Here is a 19,918-nt window from a genome sequence, read left to right as displayed (position 1 = left end):
TATTTCTATACACGCATGTATATACGTGTATACAGGTCTAGTCTTGAACATCGTCTGCACAGCAACAACTCCGGCGATTATTTTGTGTTGTGTTGCAATAAAGTTAAGTAACAACATGTTCCGAACGCAACCCCCCCCACCTCGCCCGAAGTTCTCGCCCGGGCCTCGTGTTTCCTGTTATTGGCACTCGGTTGGTTTTGGGATAAAAGTGGCCGTTGCTTGCAGAGTCTCGGATCTAAGGGACCCAGGTCCCGCTAGCGGCTCTCTCGTTGAAGACTCGGGGAACAGCGCTCCAGCAGACGAGAGGGGGGGGGGGGTTCTGCCGCGGGGTTCGCGTCGGGGGTATCGGCGGGCGGCGAGGGGGCACCCCCAGGGGACCCCAGCGACACGTGCGAGATGTGGGCTCGAACTCTCACTCTGGTCGCGGCGGTGGCCGCGGCGGTGGTGGCGGTGACAGGCGAAACGCAGGTACACACACACACACACGTGTACACACACACACATGTGTACACACACACATGTACACACACACGTGTACACACACACGTGTACACACACACACACGTGTACACACATACACACGTGTACGTACACACACGTGTACACACACACACACGTGTACACACACACACACACGTGTACACACACACGTGTACACACACACGTGTACACACACACGTGTACACACACACACACGTGTACACACACACACACGTGTACACACACACACGTGTACACACACACACGTGTACACACACACGTGTACACACACACACGTGTACACACACACACGTGTACACACACACGTGTACACACACGTGTACACACACACACGTGTACACACACACACGTGTACACACACACGTGTACACACACATACACACACACACGTGTACACACACACACGTGTACACACACACACGTGTACACACACATACACACGTGTACACACACACACGTGTAAGCACACACACACGTGTACGCACATACACACGTGTACACACATACACACGTGTACACACACACACGTGTACGCACACACACACGTGTACACACATACACGTGTACACACATACACGTGTACACACATACACGTGTACACACACACACGTGTACACACACACACGTGTACACACACATACACACACACGTGTACACACACACACGTGTACACACACACACGTGTACGCACACACACACGTGTACACACATACACGTGTACACACATACACGTGTACACACACACACGTGTACACACACACGCACGTGTACACACACACGCGTACACACACGCACGTGTACACACACACACACGCACGTGTACACACACACGTGTACACACACGTGTACATACACACACATACGTGTACACACACATACACACACGCGTACACACACACACGTGTACACACACACACGCACGTGTACACACACACGTGTACACACATACACACATGTACACACACACGTGTACACACACACGTGTACACACATACACGTGTACACACACACACACGTGTACACACATACACGTGTACACACATACACACATACACGTGTGTGTATGTGTGTGTGGACATGTGTACGCGTACACACACGTGTACGCACACACATATGTGTACGCACATATCTGTATGTATACACAAACACGCATACACAAACATACACATCCAAAGACGAAAATCCCCCGTATAGCCTGACCAGACTGTTGGGGCAAGTGCTGTTAGCGAGCAGCAGCAGCTCTGGAGGCCGGCACGACACACGAGGGGGTGGGTGACCAGCAACAACGCCCGACCGCCTTTGTATCCCCAGTGGCGATGACTTTACACACCGCCCCAGGTACCAATTTGAGGCCGAGTCGACGAAGGGGAGACCAGTGGCGTTACTAGGGGGGTGCGGGGGGTGCGGACCTCACCGAGTGACACCATCAGAGGAGGGGGGGTCACACCAAAATGATTGTCTAAACACATTTTTTCGTGCAGTGTTTCAGCAGAATTTGATTTTATACATAATAAAATATCCCGGCAGTTAGTTACAATAATTTGTTTTCGTAAGCCTAGCTTACATGTACTACTGTATCAATATACCTACAAGGTTAAAACTCTATGCCAATTTACTTGTTGAACCTTCGAATGCGCTCCTGTCAAAGCCGCCATTGTTACCCAACGACAGTGACGCTTCGAGTCACGTGGTGGTTTCGTCTGCACGCGCCCAAGCGCGCGCTGTTGTGTTCGTCGCTGCTCGTGTTTCTAAAGTCGCTGATTTAGTCAAACTTGCTGGTGTTTTGGCGACAATATTGTGGTAATTAGTATTTGTGAACCTATATCAATAACAATAGGGGGTTTCCCCCTTTTTCTGGCAACAAAACTAAAGCCTTTTTACGAGTAATCGTGTGCGCATTAACCACAATACTTGTGGTCAGAATACAAACAAAAAACACACTCTGATATCGAAAAATACACTCTGATAATATATGCATTGAACAATGGGGAAACACCCCTTATTATTATATTTTGGTACTGGCAAAGGAGGTCTAATGATCTATATCAATAGCTTTTTTGAGAATGAAGTGATTAAAGGAAATATTGTAATTTAAAGGTGTAATTATAATTTTGCTAGTTGTTCATGTCACTACGATTGGCCATTGCATTCAGTGATATACGGGAATTACGATTTACGAGTTACATTAGTACAAAAAACACATGCCTGCGGAGGGAGCTGATAGGAACGTTGGGTTGCTCGGTCAATGGCCAGGATCAACGGCGGCGTGGTGTATTCCGCAAATATGGCCGACTGTGAGGGCGGGCACAAGCCGGCGTGAGTAGGTTAAACGTTGAGTTTTGTAAGGGCACCACGAGGTGACCAGCCCCTCTCCACCCAGCCCCTCCCTTCCCATTTTTGGATGCACGACGGACAGACGGACACAATAATCCCCTGTGGGCTGGTGTAACCAGGAGGTTCCTACCAGTACTACAGATTCTATATGATCTGGTACGGGTGGAGGTCCATGGGGGGTGACACCAACCCACGTGACGCCACTGGGGGAGACCCAAAACCGGTTCAGGATAATCGTCACTGATGTTGGCCGTGAGCGGGAATCGAACCCGGGTTGTCAGGTTCGTAGCGCAGCGCGCTAACCGCTGCATTACCGCTCCCCACTCACGTGTACACACACACGCGTGTACACACACACAGATACGCGTGTACACACACACACGTATACACACACGTGTACACACACACGTGTACACACACACGCGTGTACACACACGCGTGTACACACACAGTGTACACACACACGCGTGTAGACACACACGCGTGTAGACACACACGCGTGTAGACACACACGCGTGTACACACACACGCGTGTAGACACACACACGTGTACACACACAGTGTACACACACACGCGTGTATATATATACACACGCGTGTAGACACACACACGTGTACACACACACGTGTACACACACACGCGTATATATATATATACACACGCGTGTACACACACACACGTGTACACACACACACGTGTACACACACACACAGTGTACACACACACGCGTGTACACACACACACGCGTGTAAACACACACGTGTAGCCTTAACAGACTTTTGGGGAAAGTTGCTGTTAGCGAGCACCTATGAAGTCCACACATACGAACACACACACATTCTGATACACGCACACACGCGAACTCTCTCACACACACATAGATCAAAGACTGGGAGTAGTCGGAACTTTAAACGTACACAAAGCTACGCACACCGACACGAATCCGTACACGTGTACAAATACTGCTGGTGCTGCTGCTGATGTTGCTGATGATGATGTTGCGCTGATGATGATGATGCTGTTGGTGGAGCTCGTTCAACGCCAGTCGGCTGTTCCTATCCTTCCCATCATTGTGATGGTCACGGCAGTGTTGCTGACAGTGGATACGCTGTGGTTGTTGCTGATGGGGAGCAGTGGTGTCGCGGTTATCGCTGCGCCGCGCTCCGAAGCCATGGACCCGAGTTCGACTCCCGCTCACGCCCAACACCGGGGACGATTATCTGAATCGGTCCTGGGCCTCCCCTATGTCGACTCAGCCTCAAATGAGTACCTGGTGCAGCAAGGCCGTAGCCATGGAGTCAACATTGGGGGGGACCAAATCTTCCAGGGGGTCTGGGGGTCCCAACCCAGAAAAATATCTAAATTTGCAAACTAATTTCCTGCCTAAATATTAAAAAATGCACTAACACATGGGATGGACTTTTTATGTATTTATTACAACAATGTCGAATAGTGTATTGTATTACATTGCTCTGTTTTAACTTTACCATTTCTTGTTTCATTGTATGTAATGGCAGAGATTAGGGATTAATAAAGTACAACCATAACCACAATCATATAAACAGGAATCTATGCATTGATTTATATGAAGACAAGTCCAGATATTGTGGCAAAGGTTAAGCAAAGTGTTGTTTTTATTTACATAGCATAGCAATTATTATTTTTATAGCATAATATTGGGGGGGGGGGACATTTTGAGCATATTTGTGTCCGCCCCAATATAAATAATAATTACGGCCTTGTGGTGCAGTGTGTAGAATCGTCGCCACTAGGGAGACAAAGGCGGTCGGGCGTGGTGTTGGCCACCTACACCCTCGTGTGCCGCAGTGCCGGCCTTCATAGGTGCTCGCTAACAGCACGTGCACCAACAGTCTGTTACAGACAACACGGGAGGTGGGGGAGGGGTCTTTGTATTTGTTGCTGCTGCTGCTGATACTCACCACCACCATCACTATCCGGCAGGTGGAGTGTGCGGGCGGGGCACGAGACTCGCTGCACAACTACTCGGCGTGGACTCTGAATGAGTCTCGCCTGGTCCCGCTCAGCGAGTTCAGAGGTCAAGTGCTGCTCGTGGTCAACGTGGCGACCTTCTGAGGGCTCACGACCCAATACTGGGGTAGGGACAGCTGCCGCTGGGGGAGGGGGGTCCCCTAGGCTAAACTAAATCACTCAACGTGGCGGCCTTCAATGGCGATGTTCTTCACTAATTTTTAGAGGGAGTGGGTCGCCACTTTCGCCGATAAGACATCGTCAGTGTGAGCGAGGGTTGCCGCAACATTTGAAACCTTTTGGGGGTTGTGACAGCAGTACGATGATGATGATGGGGAGGAGGGGATCTTGGCTGTTTGTGTGTTGTCGGTGGGGGCCGCAAGTCGTCAGGGGCCGCACTAAAGGCCACCAGGGGCCCCGCCAGTGGCCAGCAGGAGCCTTGCAATGATGGACGCTGGGCTCAGGGATGGTTCATGGCTCAATGCTGGGGTAGGGACAGCTGCCACTGGGCGGTCCCCTAGGCTAAACTAAATAAATAAATGCATCTACCTTGTGACCTTCTGAGGGAGGGCTCGCAACCAAATAGTGGCGTAGGGGCAGCTGCCACTGGAAGGGTCCCCGAGGACAAATGATAACACTTTGTAACTCATTTTTATTTCTTTTTGTTCCTGGTAGTAAGTGTTATTTCCTAATTGCTTATGCCTCAAAAGTACAGAAAATGGCTATTATTCCCCACAAACTTTGCTTTTGTGACCAGGACAGTGATATTTTTAAAATTACCTCTTTTCCAGAACATTCCAGATAGATTCAGGACTGAGTAAACTTGGAGTAACATCTAGAACATTCTAGAACTTTCCAGTAATATAAATAGTTGTATAAACACAGGAGCCTTAAGCCCACCAGTTCAGTTTAGCTCCAGCTGCCTAAGTGGATACATATCTGCATTTTTCTGAGATAGCATAAAGAGGCTGCAAGCATCCGGCAGACGCATTTTGATATGTCTGTGGCCAATTTATCAAGACAAGAGTGAGAAAATACTCTGTGGAAGCATCTGCTAAGATGTGTGAGGCCTACAAGGCATATTTCGGCATGCCTGTCGGGGATCAAGACAAACCCTTGGGCACCTCATTTTACCTGCGAGCAATGCAAAAAAACCTGCAAGGTAAGATGGACAATTGTTGCTCGGAATTTTATGTTATTGAAACATATATCATATTTTAAAAATGTTGCGAGAATCTCTTACACATTAGTCATGGGTGAAATACATGTATTTTTGGAGGATGGTACAGAGGGGAAAAGAGAGCCATGAAGTTCACTATCCCAAGAATTTGTCGGGAACCCACTGACCACTCAAGCAACTGCTACTTCTGCATGGTGGACCCTTCCAAACGTCGGACTGGCAAGAATGCACCTGCTATTACGTATCCGGACCTTCCTTCATCCACACTGACATGAGCTCCCCGTACCCACTCCTCTGGATAGAGAGCAGCCGTCTTTAGAAGAGAGCAGCAAGTCAGAGAGCGAGGAAGACGTTGTAAATCCAGATGACAATTTCAGAGGTGGAGCTGAGGAGAGAAACCCATATTACCCAAACCGAAATGACCTCAACGGCTTTATCAGAGATCTTGGTCTCGCCAAATCCAATGCCGAGCTTTTGACGTCTAGGCTCAAGCAGTGGAACTTGTTGGATCAGAGGAAGCGTCACCAACCTTTTTGCAGCTTCTTCACCCGTCAAGATTGGCTCTGCTTCTGCCACAATGTGACCAGCCTGTTCGAGGCAATCGGAATCGCCTGTAACCAGAATGAGTGGCGCCTCTTCATTGACAGCTCCTCCAGGAGCCTCAAAGCCGTGCTGCTCCAAAATGGTAAGAAGTATCTGTCTCTTCCCCTGGCTCACTCGGTGAACCTCAAAGAGGATTACAACAGGATCAAGACCTTGCTGGACGCCTTGAAGTATGATGAGTATGGCTGGGAGATCATCGGAGACTTCAAAATGGTGGCATTCCTCATGGGTCTCCAACGCGGTTTTACCAAGTATCCCTGCTATCTTTGCCTTTGGGACAGCAGGGACACCAAGTTGCACTACCACAGGCGGGACTAGCCACAGCAGACCGAGTTCTCTGTGGGGAGGAACAACGTCAAGTGGGAGCCACTGGTGGACCCCCGGAAGGTGTTGATGCCACCACTGCACATCAAATTGGGCCTTATGAAACAATTTGTCATAGCTGTAGATAAGGAGTCGGCAGCCTTCAAGTACCTTTAAGACTTCTTCCCTAAGCTGTCTGAGGCTAAAGTCAAAGCCAGTGTCTTCGTTGGACCACAGATAAAGAAGATCCTGGAGTGCAATGAACTCCTCAAGAAGCTCACTAGTAAGCAGAAAGCAGCAGGGAAGCGGCAATGGTTCGTGGCTTCCTGGGCAATCGCAAGGTCGAAAACTATGTGGAGCAGGTTGAGACTCTGGTGAAGAACTATGGCACAATGGGCTGTAGGATGTCCCTCAAAGTTCATATCTTTGATGCTCATCTTGATAAATTTAAGGAGAATATGGGAGCGTACTCAGAGAGAAAGGCGAGCGCTTCCACCAGGACATACTGGACTTTGAACGCCGCTACCAAGGACAGTATAACGGGAACATGATGGGAGACTACATTTGGAGCTGATTGATGAACGTCATTTACAGTATAATCGTAAATCTCGAAAAACTACTCGCTTCTAAATCTTTTGTAGTAATTTTTCTATTACTTTAGTATAAATACATGTTAATTTTTATTCATGTTTTTTTTCTGACTTTATGTGAACGAAAAGACACAAATTCGCCCGTTTTCTCATTGAAAAGAGGTACATTTCTGAATATCACTGTCCTGGTCACAAAAGCTATTTTGTGGGGAATAATATCCATTTTCTATACTTTTTCGGCATAAGCAATGAGGAAATAACACTTACTACCTAAGGAACAAAAGTTGTGTTACAGAATGTAATGATTAAGGGGGTACGACCGGGAGATACAGTTCGGGGTTAGAGCCAAACTTGTATATTTTAATGCGCCGGCTTTCGCAACCAATATCATCCATAAGAGGTTTTTTTTTTGTTAGATCGCGTAAATATATAAATATGTCGTTAAAACCTGCCACCACCCGACACAGCCAACTAGTAAGGGTTGTCACGTAAACAGAGCATGCCAATTCGTCACTAGCACAGCACACTGGTGTGTTGGAGAGCCAAGCCACAACATTTACAATCTGAGTACGACGTTTCGCCAGTAATTACAACTAGCTTCATCAGGCGACGTAGTGGGGGGGGGATTACTGAGGCAACGTACATTATGCGTGTGCATTACGCGAGCGTTTTGAACTTGTCTTTCCTATCTATTGTGTTTATTAAAATAGCCCTACCAACGGTAAACCCTTTTTAAGTAAGCTGCCCTTTGTAGGCATGCATTTAAACAATGCATTATTTGATCATTCGCTTCCACGCAGCACTAAGGCGGTAGCTATCCGAACGGTTAAAGTTATTTTTACTTCTTTCAATTTCGATAGATTCTCGAATTAGTCTTGGCCAGTAGTGGATAGTTTTGCACAGAACTTCAACATTATCAAAATCAATCGAGTGTCCTTGTTGGCACGCGTGTGCAGCTACTGCTGACAGTTGTATTTGGGAGAATTTAATATTTCTCTGATGTTCGTTTAGTCTTGTGCTGATCATTCGTCCATCACCCCCCCTCCACGCCCCCACCAGACCTGAATGCACTACATTCCCATCTCCCGGAGTTCCAGGTGCTCGCTTTCCCGTCTAACCAGTTCGGGAAGCAGGAGCCTGGCTCCAAGGAGGAGATTCTTCCCGGACTCAAGTAGGTGGCCATTGTGGATCTGTCTCTCTCTCTCGCTCGTCCACTCTCTGTGTCTCTCTCTCGCTCAGTCTCTCGCTCTGTCTCTCTCTCTGTCTCTCACTCTGTCTCTCTCTCGCTCAGTCTCTCTCTCTCTGTCTCTTTTGCTCTGTCCCTCTGGGGCCGCGGCGATATCACCACTCACGATACGATATCAGATATCACGACGACCTGTTACGACTATCGCGACGATGATCGCATAACCAGGGGGTCGGCAACCTGCGGGTCCATAGCCGCATGCGGCGGCTCTTGAAGGGACACAGTGCATTGCTGCGGCTCTTGCGATATTGAAGGGGAAGGGGGGTTATCTCTATTTACGGAATTCGTCAAAAAGTGTCTCTTCTTGTTATTGTTGGCTGCCCGCATCACCGCGTGATGCAACGGCCCAGGGGTAGCTCGAGGTTGGCGGTTCGAACTCGTCCGGCCGGCTACCCTAGTTAGTACTGCGGAGCACGTTAACCCTGACTTTGATCATAAGGGCGCCACAGTGGATAGATGTTAACTACCTCGCCTGGTGTACAGGAGGTCGTGGGTTCGATCTTGACCCTGACGATGCCCGCTGTAAAACGTTGGAGTTTGCGTGTTCAATCTTCCCGTGGTGGTCGCGTGGATTTTTCTCCGGGTACTCCGGGTTTTTGCCTCCACATTTAGAATCAACAACGGGTGTTTCGAATATTTGGCTGCGAAAAATGTCCACGTGCTAAGCCACTTCGTTGAGCTATCATTTGTGGCCAGGTCGTTTCTGAAAGAAAAAAAAGAGCTGTCTAGCTCAGAGGCCCTTACTTGGTAAGATACAAGATGTGTTGTTTTCACAACAAATATTGTCTGCTTCACTCACGCAATGGATGTTTAAGATTCCCTGGCGTAATTCGCAAGAGTGGCCACTGGCGCCACGGTTTAAAATGAACTATTCAATTGGGATGATGGGTTCAAACCCCACTCTCCTCTACCTCGCCTCTCTCTTTCTACGACTTTCCTCCATCTCCTCTCTGTCGCGTCTTCCCCATCCCCATCTCTCTCCTATCTCCCCCACCTCATCCATCTCCCCCCCGCCCCGTCCCCCAGGCACGTGAGACCCGGGAAGGGTTTTGAACCAAACTTTCCCATCTTCAAGAAGGGAGACGTGAACGGGGCGGAGGAGCAGCCACTCTACACCTACCTCAAGGTGGGGGGCGGGGAGGTTGGAGAATGTTGCCCCCCACCCCAGCGGGGGGCGAGGGGGGGGCTCAGAGCGGAGTGTGTGAGGGGGTAATGTGAGTGATGATGGTGATGGTGGTGATGGTAATGTGAGTGATGATGGTGGAAATGATGGTGGTGATGGTAATGTGAGTGATGATGGTGGAAATGATGGTGGTGGTGGTAATGTGAGTGATGAGGGTGATGATGGTGGTGATGGTAATGTGAGTGATGCTGGTGGTAGTAATGATGGTGATGGTGGTGGTTATGGTAATGTAAGTGATGATAGTGGTAATGATGGTGATGGTGGTGGTGACGGTAATGTGAGCGGTGATGGTGGTGGTGTTGATGATAGTCCGGCAAAAACAACCCCCGTGGTGCCAGGCGGCAAAGCTGTGGTGGGCAGTGCCGTGGGGGGAGGGCCAAATTAGATTGGCCTTTCCCCTCATGGCGTTTGTAACCACCACGGCGGCCAAGTTGGGGCTCTGGGCAGGTGCGCGGGGCTGGTAACCCCTCCACCTTCAATTAATTACCACTAAACCACGATTGAAAATTGTATTTAATAAGCTTGTGTCGGAAGCTCCGGGGGGACAAGCATCTATGACGTCTCCTGGCCAAACACCATTTGGCGGAGCAAGGAGACTGAATCCTTACCCTCATCCAGAAACAACAAAAAAACACTACGTGAGGCCACATGGAATGTTCGAACGCTCACTGTGGAGGAGAGGCTGCTACTCCTCTGTCGGGAGCTGGACCGGTACTGCCTGGATCTCTGTGGTATTCAGGAGGTCCGGTGGACCGGCTCTGGTTCCTGCCACCATGAGGGGTGGACAGTCCTCTTCCCGGGGCAGGAGACTGCCAAACAACAGGGAGTGGCTCTTCTTCTGAACAAAATAATTAAGGGGGCATGGGAGAGTGGCGGTGAGGTGTGGGAAGTTGTAAGCCCCAGGCTACTTTGGGTTCGCCTTCCCATCGACCGGAGGCGAGGAGTGGTGGTCGGGGTTAATTATGCCCCCACCGAAGACGAACATCCGTGGAGGGATGCAGGCAAAGCCGATGAGTCAGATGCCTTCTATGACCTCCTGTCACAGGTGCTAGCTAAAGTGGCCCCTCGGGATAGTCATCTTGTTGGGTGACTTCAATACCTGAGTTGGCCATGATGCTGGCACCGGGTCTGGAGTGATTGGAAGGCATGGGCCAGATCAGCTCAATAACAACGGCAGGAGGCTGCTAGATTTTTGTGCAGCCCATGGGCTTGTCATTACCAACGCGCTGTTCCGGCATTGGCGCATCCACACAACATCATGGATGCATGCCGTGGGACAAAGTGGGGATGACCCTGCCGAGGCTGCGGTGCCTCAAATATTGGAAGAAGTCACCCCCTGTGAGTGGCTGGCTGAGGTGCCATCAACCGATGATCTCCAAAGCATAATGCTGAGGGAGGTTGGTGTTTGAGCACAGACTGTCCTACATGACATCATAACAACAGTCTGGACCACTGGACGTGCTCCGCAGGATTGTAAGGATGCCCTGGTGGTCTCCCTCTTTAAGCAGCGGGACCGCACAGACTGTAACAACTACAGGGGCATCTCACTCCTCAGTGTGCCGGGAAAGGTTCTGGCAAGGATTATTCAACATGGCCTTGCTAAGCACCCTGAGGAGAGGCTTGTGGAGCCCCAGTGCGGTTTCAGCAAAGGGTGGTCCTGCACAGATGCCATATTTTCTGTCCGTCTGCTACAGCAGAGGTGTAGGGAATTCCAACAAGACCTACATCTCTGCTTTATTGACCTGGTCAAGGCCTATGATACCATCAGTAGGCCTGGGATCTGGGTTGTTCTTCGTGCTTTGGGAGTCCCTGACCCTCTGCTCATGATCATTAAGGACCTTCATGATGGTGAGCGGGCCTGGGTAAAACTATGTCGCTGAGAGTCGGAGCCATTTCCTGTACACCTTGGGATGAGACAAGGATGTCCTCTGGCTCCCACATTATTTAACATCCATGTCGTTCGTGAAACCTTCAATTGCTGTACCAGAGGAATTTCCATCTGGTACAAATACAATGGGAGGCTGATCGATGCCCGGGTGCGGTAAAGGGATGGCTCCCTATTGGTCAACCATGTTACGTATGCCGATGATCTGGTAATTGCTGATCACTCAGAGGAGGAGTTGGAGGTGCTGCTGCTGAGACTGGAGTGTGCCACTACGAGGTGGGGCCTTACCATCAGCCCCACCAAAACTAAGGACCTGCCTGGGTATTTTATACCATCAGACACTCCACCCCCACAACTCCCAATTGGTGATGGGGCATTTGTGCAAAGAGCGGAGAGTGTGCTCATGACCGGCTCCGGTTTGACAACAGAGGTCTCACTCCGAATCAGTCGAGCGGCATTATATTTTCATCAGTTGCGTAAGTCTGTGTGGAAACTACTATCTGGTCTGTTGCTCCACACAAAGCTTCGGGTCTTCTTGGCCATGGTCATGCCCTCCCTTCTCTATGCTTGGGAAACGTGGACCCCCCTAATGGAGCATCTTCCCCGGTTAGAAACATTTAGGCTGGCCTGCCTACGATCCATCCTGGGTTTAACCAGGCTGCATTGTGTGAGGAGCTCACAAATCGTTGAAAGATCTTGATCAAGTGCCATCGGTGAGCACCTCCGGCAGGCAAGGCTGCGTTGGCCGAGTCATGGAGTTGGCATGCCTAAACAGCTTTTGTTCAACTGGATAGATGGGGCTAAACGGACGCGGTACGGGTTAGAAAAGAGAGTAATTGATGTGGTACAGGAGGACTTGGAGCTGAGTGGACTTGCTGATGACTGGTACCAACGGTGCCACGATTCGCCTCTGTGGAGGAGGCTCGTGAAGGATGCTTCTGGGCAGTTGGAGGCAGTCGCCCTCCAACAACAACGGAGGGCAGAGCAGCGATGCTCACAACAATGAGCGAAGCGCTGGGCGGCTAAAACACAGCAAGTTGGCACAGTAGGGGACACAGGTGGTGTATCGGCCACTCATCTCAGTCAGTCGACCCGTGGCACCTGGGTCTGCCCCGTGACCTCCTACCGGCGGGTGTTCGACACTTCACGTGGCCTTAACGTGCACTTAGCCTGGCACAAGCGCCGTGGTGACGTCACCGCCACTTTGTGGCGAATGCCGGTTGTTGTTGTTGGTGATAATGATGGTGGTGATATTAGCGATGGTGATGATAACAATCACACACTCCCCATCCCCAACACTCCCTCCTCCGTCTCCCATCGCCTGCCCCCTCCACCCCAGACGTCGTGCCCTCCTGTGGGCGACTCGTTCGGCAACCCGCACGGGCGCCTCTTCTACGAGCCGCTGCGCCTCTCCGACGTGAAGTGGAACTTCGAGAAGTTCCTCGTGAGCGCCGCGGGACGCCCCGTGCGACGCTACGCGCCCCTCGCACCCATGTCGGCCGTGCGCAGGGACATCATCGCTTACCTCTCCTCCTCGTCATCGTCATCATCATCGTCCCGGTCCTCCATGCAGCAGCATCATTATCAGCAGCAGCAAGAGCAGGAGCAGGCCACCCACCACCACCACCACCACAGCCACCACAGCCACCAGGTCCCCCATCACCGCTAGGCACTCTGAGTGCCCACCGTGGTATCTCCACGTTAAGCAGTCATCTTCTTTCTGCTTCTCCCTCAACATTCACTTCCCCACCCCCCTCAGCTCACGCCCACGACCGCCTTAATCTCCCCCACCCCCTCATGACGACGACCACCACGACCGCCGTTCCTGTTCCCGCTTCAAATTCTCATTACATGGCTCTCGCTCGATCCCCATTCACCCAATCCATTCGTCACTAATTTCGCTGTTGTATCGAGTGCATGCACCACAGGTTCGCCCATTACAACGTCCTCTCGTCTATTGTATTCGCCCCATCCCCACCCACCGCTACATTAACACATTCTGCCGTTCTTAATTGGGCAAGGCGCCGGGAAAATTACGATGAGATTTTGACCCCCCACCACTGTCTGCACTGACGACATGGCTGTACCATCCAATGGGAAGCCAGTCCCATTGATTCACACCCAGAGCCAGACCCATTCATTAATTCACTCCGGGTCCCATTCATTCACACCCAGAGCCAGACCCATTCATTAATTCACACCCAGTCCCATTATTGAGACCTAGGCTCATGCATTCAATCACCAGACTCCATCCTCTTCATTCATTCCCACCCAGTCCCATTCATTCTAAAGGCGTCGCATCGTTCCGGCCTCACATGGACCAGGTTCTCATCCAATCCCAGACCAGCACCAGAGCCCCCCGCCCCCCCCCACTTTTCACCAGCCCCGTCGGCCTCCCCAATTGGTCGCCTGCCGCCTCGCCAATCCACTCACAGCCAATCATCTCTGCTTCCACCCCCCCTCCTCCTTCACTCTCCTTCATAAACACCCTCACCCCCCCCAAACCTGGACTTCTGACCCACGACCCCCCCCCCCCCAGCTTCAAGAACACGAATCCATGCTAAACTCAACTCCCGTGGTAAACTGAACTCCCATAATAAACTGAACTCCCATAATAAACTGGACTCCCATGGTAAACTGGATTTCCATGGTAAACTGAACTCCCATAATAAACTGGACTCCCACGGTAAACTGAACTCCCATAATAAACTGGACTCCCACGGTAAACTGAACTCCCATAATAAACTGGACTCCCATGGTAAACTGTATTCCCATGGTAAACTGAACTCCCATGGTAAACTGGACTCCCATGGTAAACTGTATTCCCATGGTAAACTGGACTCCCATGGTAATCTGGACTCCCATGGTAAACTGGACTCCCATGGTAAACTGAACTCCCATGGTAAACTGGACTGCCCCTTAACGATCCCTGCTGCATGCGGCTCCGTAGCCGCAGGATGCTGACCCCCCGCCCCCCCCCAGCTGGTTCGTGTTCGTGCGGCGAGACAATCACCACCCTCACAATCCCCCCCCCCCCACCCTGACAATTCCCCCCCACCCCGACAATTCCCCCTCTCCGGGCGGGGGGGGGGGGTGGGGGGTGTAAGGGAGGGGCTCCCCCACTTTGCCGCCCCCTTCATGACGGCCCCCCCCCCAACCACCGCGCCGTCGCGGTGTGGGGGGGGCACCGAGTTAGGGACCCCCCCCCCCTCACCCTGATAAAGGGCCGGGGGGGGGGGTGCAGCCGGGGGTCCCTTTAGTGCATTCAGGACCCCCCGGTTGTAGGCATCCCTCGGGGCGGCTGTGTGGGACCCCCCCTTGAACCCCTCTGAAACCCCCACCCCCTGGACAGGGATCAAGGGTCAACGGTCAAGGGTCAGGGGTCGAGGCATTAAATGCAATGTAAGCACAACTCCCGTGTCTCCGCGTCGTCACTCGCATCAGCCGTGGTCGATCCACTGCTGGATGAAGGCCTCACTACACCACCCCCCCCCCATCTCACTACACCACCCCCCCCCATCTCACTACACCACCCCCCCCATCTCACTACACCACCCCCCCCCATCTCACTACACCACCCCCCCCATCTCACTACACCACCCCCCCCCCCATCTCACTACACCACCCCCCCCCATCTCACTACACCACCCCCCCCCCATCTCACTACACCACCCCCCCCCCATCTCACTACACCACCCCCCCCCCATCTCACTACACCACCCCCCCCCATCTCACTACACCACCCCCCCCCATCTCACTACACCACCCCCCCCCATCTCACTACACCACCCCCCCCCCATCTCACTACACCACCCCCCCCCCATCTCACTACACCACCCCCCCCATCTCACTACACCACCCCCCCCCCATCTCACTACACCACCCCCACCCATCTCACTACACCACCCCCCCCCATCTCACTACCCCCCCCCCCCCATCTCACTACACCCCCCCCACCCCCCCCAACATCTCACTCACGGTCCCGCCATGCAGCGACGATCCACGCACACCCAGCAGCGGCTGCCGTGCTGCTCACCACGAGCTGATGGCACCACTCCATCTCCCTTGGGGGACGTCCCGTCGGACGCGGGGAGCACGGATAAACAATGCGGTTCAGTGCATCGGCCGATTGGCTTCCACCACGATACCATCGTCACCATCATCGTTGCCATGGTCACCATCATCACCATCATCACCATCGTCACCATCGTCACCATCATCGTTGCCATGGTCACCATCATCGTTGCCATCGTCACCATCATCGTTGCCATCGTCACCATCATCGCCATCATCGTCATCATCATCACCATCGTCACCATCGTAACCATCGCCATCATTTACCATCGCCATCATCGCCATCATCCAGCAGCATCGGGTCCCAGCAAAGCCGACTCTGGGCCGGTTTCCACCTCTCTGGGTCTCACCGGCAGTCAGGGCCGATTTCACAGATGCCACTGCCCAGCGACAGAGCTCTGCGTGCAACTGGGGACCCGTGTCGAACCCAGGCCCCGTATCTCGCGGGCCCCTGCCTACGAAACAGGCGGGGGAATGAAACGACACTTCTTTTGAGACGCGGCCTGGCGATCACAAATAGATCGCTCAACAAAGTGACCGATATCATCCTCAACATCTTTGCGTGGAAACGACAAACAGCAGCAGCGGCAGCAAAGACGTTTCGATGTAAAGTTTTCGTGCCTGCAGGGATTCATATTCTTGGTTCTTTCGGTAAAGTCACGTAGAAGGGAAATAAGAAAACAAGAAAAATATAAAACAATAAAATTCACACGTTTCGATTGCAACACAAGCAATCATCTTGCTGTGGTTTTCACACCTGATGATGATTGCGCGTGTTGCAATCGAAACGTCGTGATAATTTTATTGTTTAATTATTGTATTATTTCCCTTCTACGCGACTTTACCGAAAGAACCAAGAACACGCGTGACGTTGATTCTAAACGTGGAGGGGAGGAGGAGAGGGGTGGGGGGGGGGGAACCGGAGGACCCGGAGAGAAAACAAACCCCACGCGACCACCACGGGCTCACCGGGCAGTCCCTCGGCACGGGCTCGAGCAAGCGTGCCCCCCCCCGCCACTGCTGATGAGACCCGGAATGGGCGAAGCCGGTCCACGGCGTTGCGGACGATTAACAAAACGCTGCTTCGACGCTGACAGGCGTGGGGGGAGCCGGGAGGTGAAGCAGGTGGGAGCGGCGGGGGGGGGGGGTGAACCCGACCCCGTCAAGACGACACGCGGAGTTGCGTTCACATTCCGCCGATACCAACACCATCAACACCATGAACAACATGAACAACATCATCAACACCATGAACAACATGAACAACATCATCAACACCATCAACAACACCAAGAACACCATCAACACCATCAACAACATCAACAACACCAACACCATCAACACCATGAACATCATCAACACCATCAACAACACCATCAACACCTTCAACAACACCAACACCATCAACAACACCAACACCATCAACACCATCAACACCATGAACAACATCATCAACACCATCAACAACACCAACACCATCAACACCTTCAACAACACCAACACCATCAACAACATCAACAACACCAACACCATCAACACCATGAACAACATGAACAACATCATCAACATCATCAACACCATCAACAACACCAACACCAACACCTTCAACAACACCAACACCATCAACAACATCAACAACACCAACACCATCAACACCATGAACAACATGAACAACATGAACATCATCAACACCATCAACAACACCAACACCATCAACACCTTCAACAACACCAACACCATCAACAACATCAACAACACCAACACCATCAACACCATGAACAACATGAACAACATCATCAACACCATCAACAACACCAACACCATCAACACCTTCAACAACACCATCAACAACATCAACAACACCAACACCATCAACACCATCAACAACATCAACAACACCACCATCAACACCATCAACAACAACACCAACACCATCAACACCATCAACAACACCAACACCATCAACAACACCAACACCATCAACACCATGAACAACATGAACAACATCATCAACACCATGAACAACATGAACAACATCATCAACACCATCAACAACACCAACAACACCATCAACAACACCATCAACAACATCAACAACACCAACACCATCAACACCATGAACATCATCAACACCATCAACAACACCATCAACACCTTCAACAACACCAACACCATCAACAACACCAACACCATCAACACCATCAACACCATGAACAACATCATCAACACCATCAACAACACCAACACCATCAACACCTTCAACAACACCAACACCATCAACAACATCAACAACACCAACACCATCAACACCATGAACAACATGAACAACATCATCAACACCATCAACAACACCAACACCTTCAACAACACCAACACCATCAACAACATCAACAACACCAACACCATCAACACCATGAACAACATGAACAACATGAACATCATCAACACCATCAACAACACCAACACCATCAACACCTTCAACAACACCAACACCATCAACAACATCAACAACACCAACACCATCAACACCATGAACAACATGAACAACATCATCAACACCATCAACAACACCATCAACACCTTCAACAACACCATCAACAACATCAACAACACCAACACCATCAACACCATCAACAACATCAACAACACCACCATCAACACCATCAACAACACCAACACCATCAACACCATCAACAACACCAACACCATCAACAACACCAACACCATCAACACCATCAACAACACCAACACCATCAACATCATCAACACCATCAACAACACCAACACCATCAACACCATCAACACCATCAACAACACCAACACCATCAACAACACCAACACCATCAACATCATCAACAACACCAACACCATCAACAACATCAACAACATCAACAACACCATCAACACCATCAACACCATCAACATCATCAACACCATCAACAACACCATCAACACCATCAACACCATCAACATCATCAACACCATCAACAACACCAACAACACAAACACCATCAACACCATCACCAACACCAACAACACCATCAACAACACCATCAACAACACCAACACCATCAACAACACAATCAACACCATCAACATCATCAACACCATAAACAAAAAGACAAAGACCTCCCCCCCATGTAGCCTTAGCAAACTGTAGGGGCAAGTGTTGTTAGCGAGCAGCTATGAAGGCCGGCACGGCACACGAGGGGGTGGGTAGCCAGCACCACGCCCGGCCGCCTTTGTCTCCCCCAGTGGCAATGTTTTTACGCACCGCACCAGGTACTCATTTGAGGCCGAGTCGACCTAGGCGAGGCTCAGAACCGGTTCAGATAATCGTCACCGGTATTGGCCGTGAGCGGGAATCCAAGCCGGGTCGCGAGCAGTTAGCGCTACGCTCCCGCTCCCCGCCACAACGCTGCAGAGGTCGCAAACGGGTTTTGATTCCTTACCCGTACCCGTACCTGGCCGCACCAGGGTCGCAAACGGGTACCCGTACCCGGCCGGGTATGGGTACAGGTAGCCGGGTACGGGTATCGGATACCCGATTGCGACCTCTGGGATGAAGCCATGTTGCAGGCGCGGGTGGGTTGATTCTAGAAACTTGAATTGTGAGAAGAGACAAGACGTTGGTAAATGAGTTACTCACCAGTGACTCACGGCCTACCCGTTCCCGGCCGCACCAGGGTCGCAAACGGGTACCCGTACCCGGCCGGGTATGGGTACAGGTAGCCGGGTATCGAGTAGGGTACGGGTATCGGGTACCCGGTTGCGACCTCTGCAACGCAGTAGCCCAGCCGCACGCGACGGCTCTTTGGCGATTAAAGCCGAAATCCACGGCGGGCGTTGTGCGCGCTGCTGCCGACGGCCTTCGTGGGGGTGAAGGACCACAGCGAACTCACAGCGCTCGCTACGGGGCAGGCCAGGCCACATGGTGGCAGTGGCTGATGGTGGTGGCAGCGGTGGCAGTGGGGGGGCAGTGATGGTTGTGGTGGTGGGTAGCGGAGGTGGCGGTGGGTGCGGTGGTGG

General features: G+C 51.4%; 1 protein-coding gene across 2 annotated transcripts; it reads left to right on the top strand.

Annotated features, from left to right (window-relative positions):
* The first annotated feature begins 341 nt into the window (after positions 1-341).
* On the top strand, positions 342-15,227 carry LOC144728126 (glutathione peroxidase 3-like). 2 transcript variants are annotated; one of them, XM_078607431.1, is made up of 5 exons: positions 342-468; positions 4,799-4,952; positions 8,561-8,672; positions 9,774-9,873; positions 13,155-15,227. In XM_078607431.1, the coding sequence occupies exons 1-5, from the start codon at positions 397-399 to the stop codon at positions 13,482-13,484; spliced, it is 768 nt and encodes a 255-aa protein (XP_078463557.1). In that variant the 5' UTR covers positions 342-396; the 3' UTR covers positions 13,485-15,227. The 2 variants fall into 2 exon arrangements, with proteins under 2 accessions (XP_078463557.1, XP_078463556.1); XM_078607430.1 differs by lacking the exons at positions 342-468; positions 4,799-4,952 and adding an exon at positions 4,991-7,663.
* Positions 15,228-19,918: the final 4,691 nt, after the last annotated feature.

Source organism: Lampetra planeri, chromosome 27 (genome assembly GCF_965212315.1).
Source record: "Lampetra planeri chromosome 27, kcLamPlan1.2.h2, whole genome shotgun sequence".
Taxonomy (NCBI): domain Eukaryota; kingdom Metazoa; phylum Chordata; class Hyperoartia; order Petromyzontiformes; family Petromyzontidae; genus Lampetra; species Lampetra planeri.
This window is presented reverse-complemented; position numbering and strand designations above follow the sequence as displayed.